Consider the following 20,563-nt stretch of genomic DNA (forward strand, 5'->3'; position numbering starts at 1 on the left):
AAAGCCTATTATGAAGATCATAAGAGAGCCTATCACGTAAACACTTATTTTTAAATGGCATGCAGTATATAAGGCTGAACTATATAAAGTGCAAGCCCCAGTATGCAATAAACAGGGGCTATCTTGGATAATACACAATTATTGGTACTTAAGTATCTTTTTTTCTAATAAGACCTTCTTATGCTAAACATATATCCCATTTCCATATTTTAATTTTTCATGTAAATGAACTAACTTCTATTCACTTTCAAATAGCAGATATAGGTTAATATAATCTATTTCTTAGAAAAAATAATCTGAACAAGTGATGACTTTTAGTTAACTTTGGATATTATATACCGCATTTATATCATCACAATTTTATGCTTATAATACAGTAGGAATATTTTTCCAGATGAGAGGTACAGTCCAGTTTTGTTTGCTTTTAAATTTTGAATTAGAAGGCATTTCATAGTTTTTAAAAAACTGGAATTAGCACATAAAAGTAATATGAAGTTTAATTTATAACATTATCACTACCTATTTGAAGTCAACTCAAATAAATTTCCTATCTGTTCTAGGCATTATTATATTGCCCTGACAGAGGACACAGTTCCAAGGAATATCAAATTCAGGAGTATGGAGATTTGGGAAAGTTATGTCTTTGGTTCTATTACTAAATGATTATAGGCAGAAGCTATTTACCAGATTTTTAAAACACAGTCTTTGCTCTCACCAAAATATTCATCCTTTTACTGAAATATAAGAAATTAAAAATTAAAGATAAAAGGATTCTACTAATAAAATATCTTGAGATTTTTGGTATTTGAGAACTTCCAGGAGAAAAGAATGATTATAAAATTCTTGCAATCTAAGTCCTAAAACTGAACAGTTATGTATAGTAATTCAGCATATTCGATATCAAATAGTTTTGTAAAAAAATGTTATTGGTCAATCCATCTCCCCATATATTCACAATATTTTAAAGCTTCTCTTTCCCTAAGTAAATAGGATGAATGGATCCACTGTAAAGAATTGTACTTAGAACAAAATAAAGTGGAAGGAAATGAATAGTATATCAAGGAAATTAAGAAATAAAGATGTGAATAATTGTGCTTTAAGAATATCTTATTTCCATGAGGTGATAAAAATCATTCTGAAATACATTCTTGGAAACTTAATTCTAATCTTCAGCAAGCTTCATGTAAAACTGTCACCATAAGAAAATAACGAAAATTTTTATAATTGTAAGTAGGACTGTGTGGTCAGAAAGCCCTCGTTTGGAATTTAGATTGTGTTATTAGCCATGTGATTTTGGACAAATTGCCAGAAAACCCAGGTTCTTCATGGATATAAAGATAATGGATAATAAATAATGAACAGTGTAAAACAGGTAAATGATAGTTACACACACTAAAGGAGAAATCCCAACTTCACCAAGACTATAAAGAGGCACATTGTATTCTATCAGAGAAAAGAATACCACTAATTTCTGAAGATAAGTTGTAGTAGTCACATTTAGTTCTCAAAAAAGATACTGTTTTCTAAAGCAAATTACATCCTCAGCAACTTATACAAAACAGTAATATTTTAAAACCAACTGGAAATGTTCTATAGCACCATATTTAGAAGTTATCAAGGTAATCCACTGTGGCTTGTCTGATTTATAACAAAGAGGTAAGGGATACTGCTAACTATATATAAAGGCAGTAAGATAATAAACCATAAAAATGAGAAATCTACTCTACATAAATAAGCCCTTTGTGAAGGGATCTTTGAAAACTATAATAATAATAATAAAACCATTTTTAATATTGTGTAGTTGGCTGTGAGAGGCTGGATGATTTCAAGGATTACGAACAAAGAGACAAAGTTAAGAGCAAAACATAAGAAGGACTCACTGGGCAAGCATTTTAAAAGTTTTTCTTTTTCAGTTCCTGCTAACAATTTATAGAAACAACATTTGCCCCAGATTGACTAGAGATCAATATTTAACATATTCCATTTCACAATGAAAAGTTCATTCTGAAAGCTATTTGGTCTCCTAGAATTAGGAATCAGGGTATTAGTAGTATTGTTTAGTTATCTATTTGATGCAGCATCTCACTTTTAAAAATCTGTACGTATTTTAATATGCTTTTGTATATTAAACTGATTTTTCTGAAACAGAAGATATCCTTATTTTATTGTACATTTTCTGATTATTGAGGACACATACAAAGGAAAGAAATTAACACAGAAATAGCTGTTGCCTCATTTACAATCAAGAATATAAAGGTCAAAAAATAGTAGATATAAATATAATGGCGAATCTCAAATGAAAAATTTCTCCATGCCATGGGACACTTATTATATTTGTGCTCATATCATTGTAATACTTTCTCCAAACAAAAAGTAATTTGTTGTATAGCCTAGTCTGATTTGTTAGCTATGCAAGAAGTACTCTTAGGCATATGATTAACTGTTTCTGCAAATTTGACAAATGTCAGATTATATTAGAATCTGGTTAATATTTATAACAAATGATTTTATAATCCTTCAAAACAGCAAAGCTTTGGGGCAATATGACATTTTCTGCATATAAGCCAAATTATATTTAATAACATTAATAAAATGGAGTGAATGAGTAGGCGTGTTCACCCTAGTAGCTTTATAGAAATCATTAATCGCGGTGAACACCACTTATACATTTTCATTTGTATTTTTCTTTAAAAACAGAAAAACAAAATATGTTTAGTAGCCTGAATATTAATGAGACAGCAGGTGATTTATTGTGAAGTTTCATCCGTGCCAGTGACCAGCCTCCTGGGAAAGACAATACAGGCTCTGAGAAGATATGAGTTTAAAAAGGGAATGAGTCACATCCCTACTCTGCTACATAACTGGTTATTTAGCAGGCCTAACTAGTGTTCTCTAAACCTCTGAAGGGTAGGAGGGCTTGGAGGAAAGAGAAGGCAGTGCTTGTTTATATCATTATCTAAGGTAGGGAGAAGAAATATTGTACCTTTATTTCCTCATTGCTAAAATATAGTTACAAATCAAAAATGGAAAGTACAACCATGCAGATGTAATTTGCATTTAATTTCTAATTTAAAAGAGATAATTCAGTTTTATGAGTTTATTTCCTTTTGTTAGCATCAAGGGGAGCACCATTTTAGGTAAATTATTTCTTTTACTTGACATTCAGGTAACCACTTCATTCCTCCCACCTATTATTAGAAAATACAAAGTAAAAGAAACCTTTGGTAGTGAATGATGAATTTTAATAACATTCTTGAGAGCACTGACAAGGACCGGTTTTCATTTGTTAGAAAATAAAAGTGAACTTCTGAATAGAATAATAATAGTACTTATTATGTCCCTGGCATGTTGTAAGCAAATAACACATATTAACTCAGTCCTCTCAAAGTCCCTCTGAAGTGGGTACTGCTTATATCCCTATTACATAGACACTGAGAAGTTAAGCAATTTACCCAAAGTCGCTGGGTTAAAACTCCTTACTCAAAACTTCTATGCAAAAAACAACTACAGATTAGACATTCTTCTGCCATATAACACTTAAATCTGGCTTAAATAAATATAGCTTTACTGGTCAGATCTCCATGAATAAAAATCTGTATTGCATTAACTTGCGTGGGAGGTTGATAAGATGGAGAATGGGAGGTAGGGGAAATAAAAACCCACAATTCAGGCCAAGTCACTGTTGCAGAAGGAGAAATGCCTTTTTGCTAATTCTGCCACTCAGATGCGGCACATTTTTGCAATCCACAGCTGGGAGGGGGCCACCTTTTGGTAATTCATATAGCAATACCATATTGGTAGCAGCTACCTAGCAAACCTTGATTTTAAACTGAAATTTCTGATGTCAATTCAACTTATTAAAAAAAAGAAAATGGGGAATGCAATTATATTATTCATGATGATAAAGCCTAGTAAAATCTCATTTCAGAAAAATCCCAATTTCTACATAAATCTACAGAAAGAGTGGAAATGTGTAACAATTAACTGAACTACCAGAGAAATTTCTCCCCAAATGCTTCATTTTTGGATCAAACTCAAGTTTTATAGGTATTGCTAATCTAAATCGCTCAGAATGCTGTTTGGCTAGCAGAGATTGTGGGTAGGGGATACAGGTGAAAAAGATTACCTTAGCTGCAAATCGTTTCTACTACTATCAGGAACTTAGAGCTACCAGAAATTTGGATTAGAGTTCTATTGGCCTGGGAGGAGCTTGAGGATTGAGGACTGACTTCGAGGTATGTGCAAATTGTATATATTTAAATGAACAAATGAGTAAACCCTCCTGTGGGGTTTGTGAAACTTGGGTTTGGATAAGAGTTAACTTTCCTTGAAACTCTCTGTAATCAACCATCATCTTAGGGCTCTCAAAAAGCTCCTTCTACCTGTTTATACAGTGGCATGGGTGAAGTTAACTTGATGGTAACCCCGGAGTATTGGGTATTGCCCTCAAGAAATTCTGGCTTTGTATGAGTGTGTAGCATTGTAGCAAACAAGTCAGCAGAAGAAAAATTTTTGAAAATGTATAGAGAACACCTGGAAAACATTTTCATAAATATATTCAAAGGACAATGTAATGAAAGTTTTTAAAGAGATGAGGTGACCAAATAACAAAATCCCAAAGAGAATATATAACAATGATTACATAAATTGAAAATTATCAACAAATGTTCCAAGGTCTTGCTTGATTACAAGGAGTAAAATCCCAATAGTAATCAAATGTATCACATTGGGAAATCTGGACAGGTAAACTGATACATAGGATGTAACAAGCTGGCTCAAGAACAGAATATTAGAGATGATTTGAAAAAATAAAAACCATTGAGAAATCTTTCTGCACTGCATGGTAGATGCTTTATTCTTAATGAATCCCAAAGATGATAATGATGGATTCTTGTTTGGAAGAACAGGTGATAAGACATACAGAATTTTAAAATAATTATTCTTTTGATGAATTGAGCAGTGGTATGAATAGGAAAGAAAACCTGAAGTGAAAATAGGACTAATTTTTAGACGACTTCTTGTAGTTTTCAAAGGTCAGAAGTATTCTAAAGGCAAACATAAGAGATTTAATATATCTAAGTTAGAAAGAAAGGAAAATGGAGTTGGAATTTTTAAAAAAATTGCAGCTGTAAGAAACTAAGAATGAATGGGAAGTTAGACTACTGTACATGAAGATGTAAAAATGCAGTGCCTAACATTTTATTTTAATAATAGGAAATATGATTTTTTGAATAAATCGATGTGAATAATTATGTTGCTGAGGTGACTGAAGTGTTTATCTGGAAAGGTGAATCTTGGATGCCACCTACCTAAATATGATACACACGCCTGAATGCAGGGAGGATAGGACCCTGGGAAATAAGACAAGATTAAAGAAGGAAGTTAAAGACTAGCTTCAGAGATATAATATGAAGAAATAAAATTTTAAAATACTGCACTCATCTAAGATAAAAATTAATGAGATGAGAATAAAATGAGGAGTTTCTGACTAGGGGAACTAGGAAATTAATATAGGAGTTCAGGAAGATCACTATGATGTCTACCACCATTAAAGTCACTGAGTGAAAGGAAGAATATATACCCTGAAGGAAAAGATCACTGCATGAACATACAAGTCATAAATTCAATTTAACCCCCTCCCCAAAGCCATCATCAAAGTAACTTATTGGATGTCACAAGAAATTTTATACCCTTTCTTCAATAACTTTAAGAAATATCTTTTAAAGCTAAAGATTTTAAAAACAGGTTTAAACATATAATCAGACAATATAAAGTATTATTTTCTTTAAATATATTTCAAATTGACCTAGTCATCCTCATAGCACATATTCCAACTTGAACTTTCTGAGGAGGAACTAAAAAGGGCACAGCAATGTTATATAATGTGATTGACCTTAAAAATCAAGGTCATAAAAATTATTCATTTAAAATAATTTTTAATAAAGCTGCATACCTTACTATATTTACATAAATTTAGATCAAAATGCTAAACCAAATAGTTATTTTACATATTTTATCTGTCTTCACAGTAGGCAAATAAACAGTGCATCATTAAAATTAAATCTCATCTTTTGTTTAAATGACACTTATCCTATGGTTGCTGTGACCATTAGATGCAAGATACTTCTAATAATAAATCTTATTAATAAGGATAGTTTTCTTAAAGGAACATACTGTAAATTTTCTATGTATTATTTCTATGTATTATTTAAAGTAAAAAGAAAAATCTGTCACTACGAAAGCAAATTTGTTCCTAAACTTTAGAGGCATGTGTAAGTAATTTGCTCTCTGTGGTTTAGGAAGTATGTCAGAAAGTTAAAATTATTCATATTTAAATTTTCACAAACTAACCAGTAAAACTAAACTTAAAATGAGAAGAACACTTGAGAGATATTATGTAAAATAAACTAAAAATGAAACAAAATAAAAGAAGGTAATTGTTTTATTTTAATGTATTTTCTTCATATTTGGAGGAATATTTGCACTCACTGTTTTAACTTAAGCAAAAGTGATGTAGAAAATTGAATATCATTACTAGGTTATAGTTACTATATCACTACCACAAATAAATGTATGTAAGTCAATCAAGATTAAATATAATATGGATGAATCCCTATATCAAATTCAACTTAGACACTACTTATTGTAACTTCTTTTATATAAATAAGTTGCAACTTACTTGAGTAAAAGTAATTAACAGCACCAGCATCTGAATCTTTCTTAATCGTAAACCATAATTATTAAATTATTTGTTTCTAAGTAGCATTTAATATAACAGAAAGCTCTCAGAAACAGGTTTAAAACAAACAAATAATTCTAGCTTGGAGGATTAAAAAAATAACAATATCAATCATAAAAATAACCACTGAATATATGCATAAAAAAATGTCTATTTTAGGACAGTGCAATTAGAATGTGCTCACAGAAGCACCACCCCCCAGATAAAAGTGTATTCTAAAGATTTTCCAGTACAGACTGTAGTGTACTCTAGCTCTCCACAAACATTATATCCACTCATTTTTACTGCAGTCAATTTAATTTTAATCACACACACACACACACACACACACACACACACACACACACACACAGTGGGGAGGGGGAGAAGAGGGAGAAAGAGAGAGACAGAGGCAATAAAAAAGATCAACCACAAACAAAATAATAGATTAAGTGAACTTCATTTTCAAAATCAAAATGATACCCCAGAAGCATTTTAACCAGAAGCACATACACACCAAAAAAATCATTTTATATATATATAAAATTTATATATAGTGGGTTTTTTCTTCTGTATCTTTAAATATCCAATATCATCTGGACACACCTTTTTGATATTAAGATTAGGTGGGATTTTTCCCCAAATACACAGGTTGCCTTAAATATGTATTAGAGAGTATAATTTTACTTCCACAAAGACTATGAAACTGCTCTATACGTGGTATAATGTGGAACTCTATGATGTTTAGCAGACTATATAGCCACATAATTGTCCATTTTAACTGCTTCCAATGAGGCCTGACAGCTCACCAGTTTATAACAGTGGCAGATGGCTAGAGAAAGAAGTTTCTCACTTTTTAACTTACTTTCAGAAAAGATCTCCTGAAAATTCTGGATTGAAAAATCAAAAACGCTTATGAATAATGGAACACACTATTACACTCAACCAGGTTTTATATCCTTGCAATATTCCTATCACATGGAACAAGGTCCAGAAGTTGCAAATAAAGCAATGCATTTAAGAACTTCTTAAAGTAATCATGAAAAAGAATAAATATGAAAAATTATTTCTGATTACCTCTGTTGAGTGACGCTGAACTGTTTATATCTCCAGTAATGAAGGAAGACTCTGACTGCTTTCGGACCGTGTCATTCCACATCCTACGAATTCGGCTCTGGATGAGGGAAAGGAAAAAAAAGGAAATGCACTCACCACACTGTGAATTTTCACACATATTGTTCTTTTTTGTTTCTATTGCAGTTATATGAGGCTTATATTTCTAGCATCTGGCAAATATACAACTTCTACATGCTTGTAGTACAGTAGCATGAGAACATCAGGAACTAAATTAATGATAATAATTGGTTCTCATTAAGTGTATTCTTAAATGCCTATGCCAGAAATAATTATAACTATTTAAAAGGAATAAATGTAACATACTATACCAATTTAAACATGAAGATACATAGAAATGTACTCTAGATAGAATTTAATAATTTAAATTTCTAAGGTAAAACAAATTATTTTCATTGTAACTTTTATGGGGATGGGATATTTAAATACGCATTAATTTGTAAGTTTTATTAACAAAAGATTTACCTATGAATTCAGAATCTTGCAAGAAGAAACAGTTTGGTAAGAAAAGAACACAGAGTATATTAAAATGTTACTAAACTGAACATTTTCCATAAATTTTGTAAGACCAATGTAATTTTACAGGTTACATACTATCTCAACTTTTCTTTCTTTTGAAGGAGATAAAGGAAGGCAATTCATCTTTATTCATTTCTAGACAGTAGGAAGTTTTATAGAGAAATGAAAATTCTTACATCATTATATATATTCTCAAATTCAATTTTCCATGTGTCATAATTCAAGAAAGCAGTGTAATATTTTTCCATTGTGGGGGGACTTTTTTCTGGTTTATTGCTTTGCTATTTTATTTGAGTTAGGGATCAAAAAGTATTAACAATCTTGTGAGCAGGAAACAAAATATTTTCAGAAGCTTTTCCAAGGATGAAAAACTTCTTAGAACTATTACTAGTACTAATGGTGAAATCAAGCTCACAAATGGGTTATGTTCCAAATATATTTGAATTCCTTGAATAATAAGAGTACCTAATCTTAAAATATTAGACAAATGGTTTTATGAATATTAGGATATGTTTATCTTTTAGAAATGTCTATATTGTTATATAGGTCAGCAAACACATACATACACATACACATAGAGCAAAACTAATAAAAGTACAATAAGAAAACCGGTGCAGTAAAACCTGCACTTGAAAAATGTTTCTATTGAAAAATTCTTCAAAACTTCAAGGTGAAATAACTGAGAACAAATCTCTCACATTTGTTTTATTAGTTAACTAATTAAAAATATTAATAACCCTCTACTGCTGCCAAATACTAATCTAGGAAATACAAAGGGGAAAGGCAAACACAAACATCTTTGCCTTCATGGAGTGCTAGACTAGTAAGTGACAGACTAATCAAATATAAATTAACAAAAATAAATGCAAAAGTACAATGTGCCCACAAATCTCCATAGAAGCATTACTTATAGCTGAAAACTGTGAACAACCCAACTGATTATCAATGGTAGAATGAATGAATAAATTACAGAACAATATACAGTGATGAAAATAAAAGAGCAACATAGCCTCCTGAAGCAACATAGATGTCCAAGGAAAGGAGGAAAACATAGAAGAATATGTATTGGATGATTTCATGTGGTTAAGTATCAAACACATGCAAAACAAAAAGCACTGTTAAAAGTTAAGATAGTGACTATGTTTTGAGGTGAGTGATTGAGAAGGGTTCAAATGTTTTCTGAGGCACTCTCAATATTCTAATATTTGGTCTGGGGAAGGGTAATAAATCACCGTGCCATACGCTTATATTTTGCATGCATTTTTAATGTTTTTTATACTGCTTAATTGAAATATTTTTTAAGTGCACATAACAAGAGAACGTTTAGGAAATCTGAGAACATTGCACTGAAGAAGTGACATCTCAGCTGAGAGTTGATGGAATTATGATGATTTTTAGGTGACATTTATTTGAGCTGCCCCCATTATCTTCTATTATTATTTTCATTAGTCTCCGCTACCTGGGCTAGCCACACCTGTTCCCCTGCCATTCCTTAACACACCAAGCACAATTCTGCCTTAGATTTTGTATGATTATTTCTTCTGTCTGGAGCGCTCCTTCCCCAGATACTGGTATGGATAAATCTTTCATCTCTTCAACTTTTGCTCCTGAAAGTGACCTAACTTGATCACTCTATTTAGAACTGTATTGCACCCACCCAACTCTGCAATTTCTGCCCCCATAGCATTAGCGTCTTCTACAATATTATTATAATATAGTTATTTCTTATATTTATATTTAATGTCCAAAAATTAATGTCCAATGTCTGCATTAGGTTTGAGGCTCTAGAAAAACAGAAATTTTGGGAATTCCCTGGCGGTCGAGTGGTTAGGACTCCATGCTTTCACTGCCGAGGGTACAGGTTCAATCCCTGGTTGGGGAACTAAGATCCCGCGAGAAGCACAGCATGGCCAAAAGAATAAAAGAAAAACAAAAATTTTGTCTTTTTTTGTTCAGTGATGTATCACACACCTGAAATAATGCCTGGTACACAGTGATTATTATATGTGTATATACATAATATATGTATTATAAATATAATATTTAAATATTTCAATTCTTTCTATGTTCTCGGTTTTATGCTATGTATTTTTCATGTATTCACTCTCTTATTCATTACAAAATTGAGGTTTAGAGGTTCACATGTCCAATATCACAGACCAAATAAGTGGCATAACCAGTATTTGAATCCTGATCTAGGAGATTAACAACTCAGTACATTATATCAAATAATTGCTGAAAAGGAAACGGAGAAAAGGGTAAAGTATTGCAGGCAGAAGAAAAGTATACAGTATGTGGCACAGAGCCAACACTTAAATGTTCATGGAACGAACTAGGACAAGCCTTAGAATATGGCAGTGAATAAAGCAAGTCACAGAAGACTACATACAATAAGGTACCATTTTAAAGAAAGATTTAAAAAAGGTGAAGTAAACAACATCTTTTTTGGAGGTGAAGGTATTATTAGAAAAGTCAAGGAAATGAAGAACAAAAGTTAGTAGCTGTCTCTGGTAGGGAGGCATAAGGATTGGTTAGGGAGAGGTTTCAACAAGGGAAAAGCATATGGAAAATATTGTTTCCTATGTTGGTTGGTGAGTTCACGGGTGTTGATTTTATTATACTATGCTTCACAATTTAATATATGCCACATATATTTTTTTATGTTTCAAATATTATGTAACAAAAGTAAATACATTTACAAAGTCAGTAAAACAAATGAAAGATAAATGACAGAACAATTAATGGAAGGTCAAAGTGGAAAGGACAATACTTCAGCTCATAGTTTTTAAAACTACACACACACACATACCAATCCTATACACATCTCTGTGAATATATGTTTGTGTGTGATTATGGATATTACCAACTTTTTATCAGTGATTAGCACCAGGGGATCAACAGGTGGAGAGGATTTTTAATTTTTAGTCTTGCCAACCACACTCTTTCATTACCTACATAGTAGCCACATGATCTTTATCACATGTGGATGATTTCCTGTCACTGCCTTTTCTAAATGATCCCATTACCTTTCTAAAGTAATCAAAATAAAATGTGAACTCCCATACTCTTAAAACACCTAAGGATCCGTCTCCAGCCTTCTTTGACTTCATCTCCTACTCACTCTCTCATCACTTTAGCCAATGACATTCTTCTTATTCCCAAAGTTGCAAGGTCTCACCCACCTATAGGGCTTTGTATTTGATGTTCTCTCACCTGGAGTTCTCTTCCCCTGAACTCCCTTCCTGTCATTTCCCTAAATAGTCTTTGCCTAGCACTTAATCAAAGTAACTACCTGGACTTTCTGCATCACATAACCATATTTGGCTATCCGCCAGCTCTCATAATCTGATATTCCCTGTTGCTTTATTTGTTTGTTAATAAATTTTCTGCCTTTTAGAACGAAAGCTCTAGATCATGGGGAAAGTTATTTTGTCTTTCAACCATTTTTATCACCAGAGCTTACAAGACTGCTTGGCATTTAAAGAGAAACTCAATGTTTCTCAACAAAAAATATAACAGTTGTGATTTTAGAAGTTCTCTGATGTGGAAAAAGGCACCTGTACTCCCCAAATTTTACCTTAATATCAGTGAGTGTTTTAGACTTTGCTCATGGAAGTTCACAGTTAGTATGAAATATTTATTATTTTTACCTAAACAGACTAGATTTAAGTGACTATCATTTTATGTAGGGTTGGATTGTTGTAGTTAATCAGAATTAGTATTATATTAAGCATAATAAAAAACCTAATATTGGGTTTTTTTTCCCAATATTAGAATTGTGATGTTATAACTGTAAAAGTGACAAAAAAGACACATCTTTAAAATATATGCCTGAAATTATAGTCTGCAATAATGACACTAGTAAGTGGTACCTGCTCCAGTTTATTGAGCATGTACAGTATGTTGTGTTTGGTATACATTAGCTTGATCTTCCTAACAACATAAGAAATCAGAAACCACTTTACTTTTGAAAAAACTGAGGGTGAGTGAGATTTCATAACTTGTTTTGTGTCACAGCTGGTAGGTACATGGCAAGGCTAGAATTCAAACCAAGGTCTCCCCACCCACCAAGTTTATGGTTATTCTATTAAGCTGCACTGCCCTATCATGTAGCTTAGAAGTAATGCTAAACACTGCACAACTCTGTTCTAACATAATAAATGAAGCTCCAAAGTATTGTTTCATTAAGGGCATATGTCAATAAAATGACTATGGGATAATGGTTGATGCATTCAGTTTTATGAGAAGTATGCACAAACAAATCAAGTTAAATGACATACAGAATCTCGGCAATTTAAAAGTTGTGGAAAAGACTGTTACAAAAACGAGAGTTAAGCATTATCAGGTTGAAAATAAAGGAATGGATTACAAGGAGGTCACGCTGGAAGCATCATCCAGGTATGCCCCAACTCTTATGTGAAACTTCAGATTTCTAACTGACAAATTTAGTAGTCCTAGACTAAGAAATCTCAGTCCACCTAACTTGGAACATTTGTTTCCCCTAATTTACAACTTTGCAACCTCAGTAAGGCATAGAAATAATAAAATAAATTCAAATTATTAATAGCTGTATATTATATGTAGGAATAAGTTTCATGATCATTATGATAATTAGTGCTTGTTAAATGTTGAGATAGTCTGATAGGTTTGACAGGTATAGGTTAGTTTTAAAATTTTTAGTTGGAAATATTAGATTGATATTAGATACGTAGTTTTATTTGTAAGATAAAAGAGAACTCTTTTAGTGTGAGGAAAGTGTTTATTTCTGAGAATATTGTTCATTATCTTTGGTTTATAGAGTTTTTCAAGTGCTAGTTAGGTGTGTACAACAGTCCAGTCTGACAGTGAATGTGTTTGAAAGAATCAGATATATTAGATTTGTAAATGATATTTAAAGGTTACGAGGATATTTAATTTTCTAAGCATATGAATGGAATTGTTTAAGTGAATTTAATTCATTAAATTTACAAGCTGATTGGAAATTAGTCAAAGAACAAATGAAATGTTCTTTTTTATATTATATATAAAATTACCAAGTTAAAAAAATAGATTTATAGGTTGAGCTGAGTTAAAAAAATGTTATTTATTTATAACTTTATTTAGGAATTAAAATTCAAGTCTTCTTCAGAAAATTGCTATTAAAAACACTGAAAAAAATGATTGTTTATCCCACTGAACCATACAATCTTAAAAATATTAGTATGCTAGTTGGAACCCAAACTCATTCATGCATGACCCACATATGTCTTTTATTTGACTGGCTCATTTTAGTCATCCTAGAGTTGCTGAACTTTCTATGTAATAATCTTTGGACGGACATTGTGGCCTGAGAAAAATGGCAGACAGGTTACCTAAAAGTTTAAAATTTCCTTGATGAGGGATAATGCAGCTACTATATTTAATGCTGGACTGATGGGAGTAGCACTTAGATCAGTTAAGTCAATGATGCTATTATGGTATTCTTCACTACCTGAATTGCCCTTCGATTTACCAGCATACAATATGGTATGAGTTAGAACTGTTTTTATTAAACATACCATCTAATAAGTAAATACAGTATATGATAAAGAATTATTACACTAGTTAAGAGAAGTAATTAACTCAAGAATCATGTATCTATGTAAAATATTGCTTTCTTAGAATTTTGGGTGAAATGCAAAATTCCTTTCCTTACCTTCTATATTCATTCAACTGGGAATAATCTGAAATCATGAATTATTATGCAAACTTAGACCCTAAACTTCACTTTTTTTGCAATTTGGTTTCTTAAATTTCTGTCATAACCATTTTCATTTGAGACACACTAAAACAAAATAACAAATTTGATATGTTAAATACTTGGGATAGAAAATAGATCTCATCAAGAAAGGATAGCAACTCATAACAGAATATAGGTAAGAGATATTTCATTTTAGTTAACAAATATTGTTTACCTGTGAGCCTGTGGAGTACCGCCCAGGAGTTCGAGAACCAGATGTTTTCCCTGAGCCAATGGAGCTCTCTGTACTTTTGCCGCTACAACAATGTGTTCGCAGACATTTCCCATACTCTTTTCGTACCTAGCCAAAAATATTAACTTCTGTTAGCAAGTAATTCCTTTCAGCTAGGAAATATAAAATGTATGTGTTTTATTTTAGATAATTAATATAAAATATTTTTGCCCTACAGATATAAAAAAATCTGTTCAGCATATATTTTATACATTTTTTACAATATAAAATTATATTCATACTATCAAGTTTGAAATTTTGCATAATTGGAGCCTTTTAAAACACGCAAACACACATATGTCCAATCACCCTATAATGATACGGTCTCAGTTGAAAAAACAAAAACTTAAGGGCTTCCCTGGTGGCGCAGTGGTTGAGAGTCTGCCTGCCGATGCAGGGGACTCGGGTTCGTGCCCAGGTCCGGGAAGATCCCACATGCCGTGGAGCGGCTGGGCCCGTGAGCCATGGCCGCTGAGCCTGCGCGTCCAGAGCCTGTGCCCCGCAACGGGAGAGGCCACAACAGTGAGAGCCCCGCGTACCGCAAAAAAACCCCAAAAACAAAAAACTGAAGACTCTTCAAGACACTATTTTTAGCTTCTTGGATTTGATATGAAGTAGCCTATCTAACTCTTTCTCCATTCCCTCTTCTCCCTAACGTCCTCACTAGAACAGTTGTACTGTTCTTTAGGCAGAAGTGTAGTGAGGACGTTAGAGAGAAGAGGGAATGGAGAAAGAAGGAGAGGGAGAAAGAGAGGAGAGAGAATATTTAAAGGCAGAACAGAAAAAAAAGGAATGTGTTGGGCTAAGCATTTTAAAAAATTTTATATTTCTCTGAAGTTTCTCTTAAAGGAGGTCAAATCTGCAACTTGAGACTATAAAATATTCTCAAAATATTTTAAATTCATTCCTTCAAAATAGTTCTATCAATAATTACAGAGAAATATGACTGCTTTTCTATATAGCACTGTGATTACATTATGAATCCTTGCTGTAGTATAAAAATCACAGGATAAAAGGAGATAAGCATTTTTTAGCTGATGTTTTCAAACAGGAAAATATATCAACAATTTTGGGGAAAACTTTGATCATGTTTATTTAAAAATTTTTATTACTGCTTATTTAATCAAACAAGACATACAAAAATAAACAGTAACTTTCTAAATTTCACCTCCACTAGCAACATCAAGAAAAATAATCACCAACTAAAAACACATTCGAGGATAACTTACTGGTTTTATATTCACAAATTTTACATTCATTATGAAATAACACTGTATATATGTTATTCTTAGCACTTTATTGATTTCACATGAGTTCATAGTTTTCAGAATTTGTGACAATGTAATATTATTTAAAACAAAGTTATACCAACATACTTTTTTGAGAAGTGTTTTTTAGAATCAAAAGCAAAAAAAGGAGTGTGAATGACACATTAAACTTAGTATTTGAAATAAAACATTATATCTTAATATATTAACATTCATTCTATCAAAGATATAGCAAAATCAGAGACTGACTATATTCAGATTTGTTTGAAGAACTCACATTCATTAAATCCTTATTATGGGATAGGAACAATGATACAGAGTGAGGTGAATCAAAGCATGGTGAAGGAGAGCCTGATAGAAAGTGGGTAGGCAGACCAAGGAAGGCTTCTCAGAGAAGAGGACTTCTTCAAGCTATCTTTAAAAGATAGGTTGGAATGTGTTGGTTTAGAAGATTAAGTTGAAAGAACGGATAGATAAGAGAAAAAAGGCATTCAGTGAGAACAAAACAGAGAGGCATGATGTGCTAAGCTTTGAAGCCTTTCTCTGATTTGTAATGTCAAAATTACATATTATTTAATATATTTAAGTTATATTAATGTTTTCCAACCAACCTCTTCTATGCTATATTTATCAATAATTAGAAATAATTATTTTTATTCACTATTTACAAGCCAATTCATATTTTGTTTATTTTTTAAAAGAAGTGAGTTTGTGCCCACCTGTGTGTGTCCAAGACATGTGTGAGTTTTGGGAGGGTGAGATGAAGAAGCTTCTACTTTTTAATCACTATTTGCTAGGAACTATGCTAGGCTCCTCCCTCAAAATGATTCTGGGAAATAATTATTACCTACATTTTACAGATAAGAACACTGAAAAGGTTAAGCAATGAAAGTAAACTGAAAGACTGAAAAAGTTAAGTGATGTGTCTTATGTGAAAAAAATCCAAATCTTATGGGTGCTTTATGATCAGAAAGCTCTTACTAAGATGCCACATTTCTAATATTGATATAAGACCAACACAAGGCATTATATATTATTAAAGTAACTTATTAGATTATCTCCTCCTCTGTCTCTGGAGAAAATAAGGACAAACATTTAATTAGAATTTGAGGAAACTTAAAATAATCTCCACCCAAAGGTAAGCACTATCAATTACAGTTTAGTAATTTGTACTGAATTTATGAAGCATTTCCAAAAACCTAAACTTTCACCATAACCTACATCCCATTTTGTTTTTCTTAATGTACTCAACAAGTGAGATTTTTCTTCTTAGAAGAGGAAGTCTTCAGTAATGAAGTGACTTAAATCTAAACAAATATTTTGGGGGAAAGGGAGAGGAGAGAAAAGGAACCAGTTCCATTCCTGTTACTTACAAAGGCAGCAATATTGTATAAGACACAGGAATTCATCATGGACTATTTACATTTACCAACAAAGGTTAAATGTTCTGAACTGATTATATAAACAACCAGTAAATCAAGATATCTAGAGATTCCAAGTCCCACATTTAGCTATATTACTTGCTGAATCATTACAGACTTTATTTTTCTATGATGAGATTTGAAGTGGTAAGCATGTGTTTTAAAAAGAAGAATTCAAAATAACATAGACCATGTCCATGAGATATTTCTCTTTAGATTACAATAAAATTTATTTGACTGATCAATTATTTGCATATGCTAATCCACTATTTCACATGATACTCCATCTTATCCCAATCAGGTATGGTATCTTATTATTTCAACATGAGGTTGTTCTAGAATATATAAAGATGGGAAAGAAAATACACCTGACTAATGGAATATTTCTTTTATACTCTCTGATCAGAAATAAAATAATTATGAAACCCTCTGAGATGTATCACATAATTGAGTACACAAGAAAAGAAAAATTGATAACTTTAATGTCACCCAGTGGAGATACTGGTGACACAATCATACAACCCACACTCAGAAGAGGACTGAAAACTCAAAGTTTGATTTTTATTAATGAGTTGAATCAATCAACAAATAATCCTATAAAACAAATAATTCAAAAATGGAATAATTCATATTTCCCTAATCAAACATGAGATCAACTACATTAGATGGGCATATTATTGAAATTCAGTCAGATGGCTTAAGAAAAACCTCCTATAGGAAATATGATTGTTAAATGTCCATAAGAGCCAATACTGTCTATAGATTCAATGCAATCTCTCGAAAAAATTTCAATGATATTCTTCACAGATATAGGAAAAACAATCCTAAAATTTGTACAGAACCACCAAAGACCTCAAACAGCCAAAGCAATCCTGAGAAAGAACAAAGATGGAGGTTTCATGTTTCCGGATTTCACACTATACTACAAAGCTAGAGTAATCAAAGCAGTATGGTATTGGCATAATAGATACATAGACAGTGGAACAGATGGAGAGCCCAGAAATAAACCCTTGCATACATGGTCAACTAATATCTGACAAGGGAGCCATGAATAATTAATGGGGAAAAGACAATCTCTTTAATAAATGGTATTAGGAAAACTGGTTAACCACACGCAGAAGAATGAAATTGAACCCCTATCTTATACCACCCACAACATTTAACTCAAAATGGATTAAAGAATTAAACATAAGACCTGAAACCACAAAACTCCTAGAAGAAAACAGGGGAAAACTCCTGGACATTGGTCTTGACAATAATTTCTTGGATATGACATCGAAAGCACAAGCAACAAAAGCAAAAGTAGTAAGTTGTACTACATTAAACTAAAAAGCTTCTACACAGCAAAAGAAACAACAGAATTTATTGGCAATCTACAGGATGGAATGAAATATTTGCAAATCATATATCTGAAAAGGGGTTAATACCAAAAATATATAAAGAATTCATACAACTCAGAAGCAAAAAACCAAACAATCCAATTTAAAAGTGGACAAAAGAAATGAATAGACGTTTTTTTACCTAAGAAGACATACAAATGGCTAACATGAAAAGACGCTCAACATAAGTAATTAGAAAAATGCAAATAAAATCACAATGAGATATCACTTCACATCTGTTAGAATGGCTAGCATCAAGAAGACAAGAGATAAGTATTGGTGAGGATATGGAGAAAAGAGAGCCCTTGTGCACTGTTGGTGGGAATGTAAATAAGTACAGCCATTATGGAAAACAGTATGGAGGTTCCTCATAAAATTGAAAATAGAACTACCATATGATTCAGCAATCCCACTTCTGGGTATCTATCCAAAGGAAATGAAATCAGGATCTTGAAGAGATGTCTGCACTCCCATATTCATTGCAGCACTATTCACAACAGCCAAGATATGGAAGCAACCTAAGTGTCCGTCAGTGAATGAATGGATAAAGAAGATGTGTTACATATATCTAGGAATATTATTCAGCCACAAGAAAGAAGGAAATCCTGCCATTTGCAACAACGTTGGATGGACCTTGAAGGCATTATGCTAAGTGAAGTAAGTCAGACAGAGAAAGATGAATCCTGTATGGTATCACTTATATGTGGAATCTAAAAAAGCCAAACTCATAGAAACAGAATAGATTGGTTGTTACCAGAGGTTGGCTATGTGGAAATGGGGAAATGTTGGTCAAAGGGTACAAACTTCTAGCCATAAGATGAATAAGTTCTAGAAATCTAAGGTACATGATGATGATTCTAGTTAACAGTACGGTAGTATACAGTTGAAAGTTGCTAAGAGAGGAGATCTTAAGTGTTCTCACCACAAAAAAGAAAAGATGTTAGATGATAGAGGTATTAGCTATTAACACTATGGTGGTAATTATTTCACAATACATAAGTGTATCAAATCAATACATTATATACCTTAAACTTACACAATGTTATATCTCAATTATACCTCAATTTTTAAAAAAGGAATAAAAGAAAAATCTCCTAAGACTGTTTCTGCAATTTCAAAGAGAAGTATCTGGATTTTCTGTAGGCAAAAAAAAGGTGAATGATAATTCGATGTCCATATTCTCTGATGTTGGGCCATGTTCTTGACACCCAATAAAAATGCCACCAAAATCGAAAAATTCAAAACACAGAATGCATGAAAGAAAATATGCTTATTACTAGTTATTATAAATCATAAAAATAAGCTTCTGAATCAGGGCCTGGCACTTTTTTTCATGAAGGGCCAGACAGTCAATATTTCAGGCTTTGTGAACCAAGAGGCAAAACCAACAATGCTGTGTGTCTACTTATTTTAAATTTTAAATGTATCCATTTAAAAATGTAAAAACCATTCTTGGCTGACTGACTGTAAAAATTAAAAGCAGCTGGACAAATCTGGCCCACAAGCTGTGGTTTGCTGAACTCTATTCTAATGAATCACAAAATTGAGCTTGATGACATATATTTTTAAAAATTTCACTTCTGTTAAATATGTTCAATATACTAAAAATTCTAGGCTTGTTTTTGGATCCTGAGGTCTGGTATCTCTACCTGGACATCAAAACATTGACATGTATTTGTAATACAATAAAAATAATAATTGGGAAAACTAATAGGTACTGGCTAATAAAAAATAATTACAATCAAAATCATTCATGTACAAAGCACAAAAATATTTTCTGTTCTGTAGAAAACTTCAATATACACATTAAAATTTAAAAATGTGTTAGTCCAATTTCCAGCTAATACATAAAATAATTGATAAAGCTGGTTCCCTATATTTGAAGATGTTAGTATAACTAAATATGATGGCCCAATATTCCCTTATTTATATGGACAAATGCCACCCTTTCCCTTAATCTCCTGATTTTGCACCCATCATTCTACATATTGCTCTTGACAATCAGTTATAGCTTTTTTCTACCAAAATCTAGAAATCCTTCCAAGTGCTTAGTCTTTCTGACTTCTCTGAAGTGTTTTATAATACTGACCAGTGTCTACTTCTGGACATTTCCCCCTTATCTTTCATTTAGGTA

General features: G+C 32.1%; 1 protein-coding gene across 1 annotated transcript in view; it reads right to left on the reverse strand.

Moving 5' to 3' along the window:
- The window catches only part of ADGRL3 (adhesion G protein-coupled receptor L3), a 150,310-nt gene that overhangs the window by 17,573 nt on the left and 112,174 nt on the right, over positions 1–20,563 (reverse strand). Inside the window, exons 12-13 of the mRNA XM_055086330.1 lie at positions 14,305–14,430; positions 7,796–7,892 (exon numbers count right to left, since the gene is read on the reverse strand). Of these exons, the coding sequence (XP_054942305.1) occupies positions 7,796–7,892; positions 14,305–14,430 (223 nt within the window). The remainder of the gene's footprint in view (positions 1–7,795; positions 7,893–14,304; positions 14,431–20,563) is intronic.

This window comes from Physeter macrocephalus, chromosome 7 (assembly GCF_002837175.3).
Source record: "Physeter macrocephalus isolate SW-GA chromosome 7, ASM283717v5, whole genome shotgun sequence".
NCBI classification, from domain to species: domain Eukaryota; kingdom Metazoa; phylum Chordata; class Mammalia; order Artiodactyla; family Physeteridae; genus Physeter; species Physeter macrocephalus.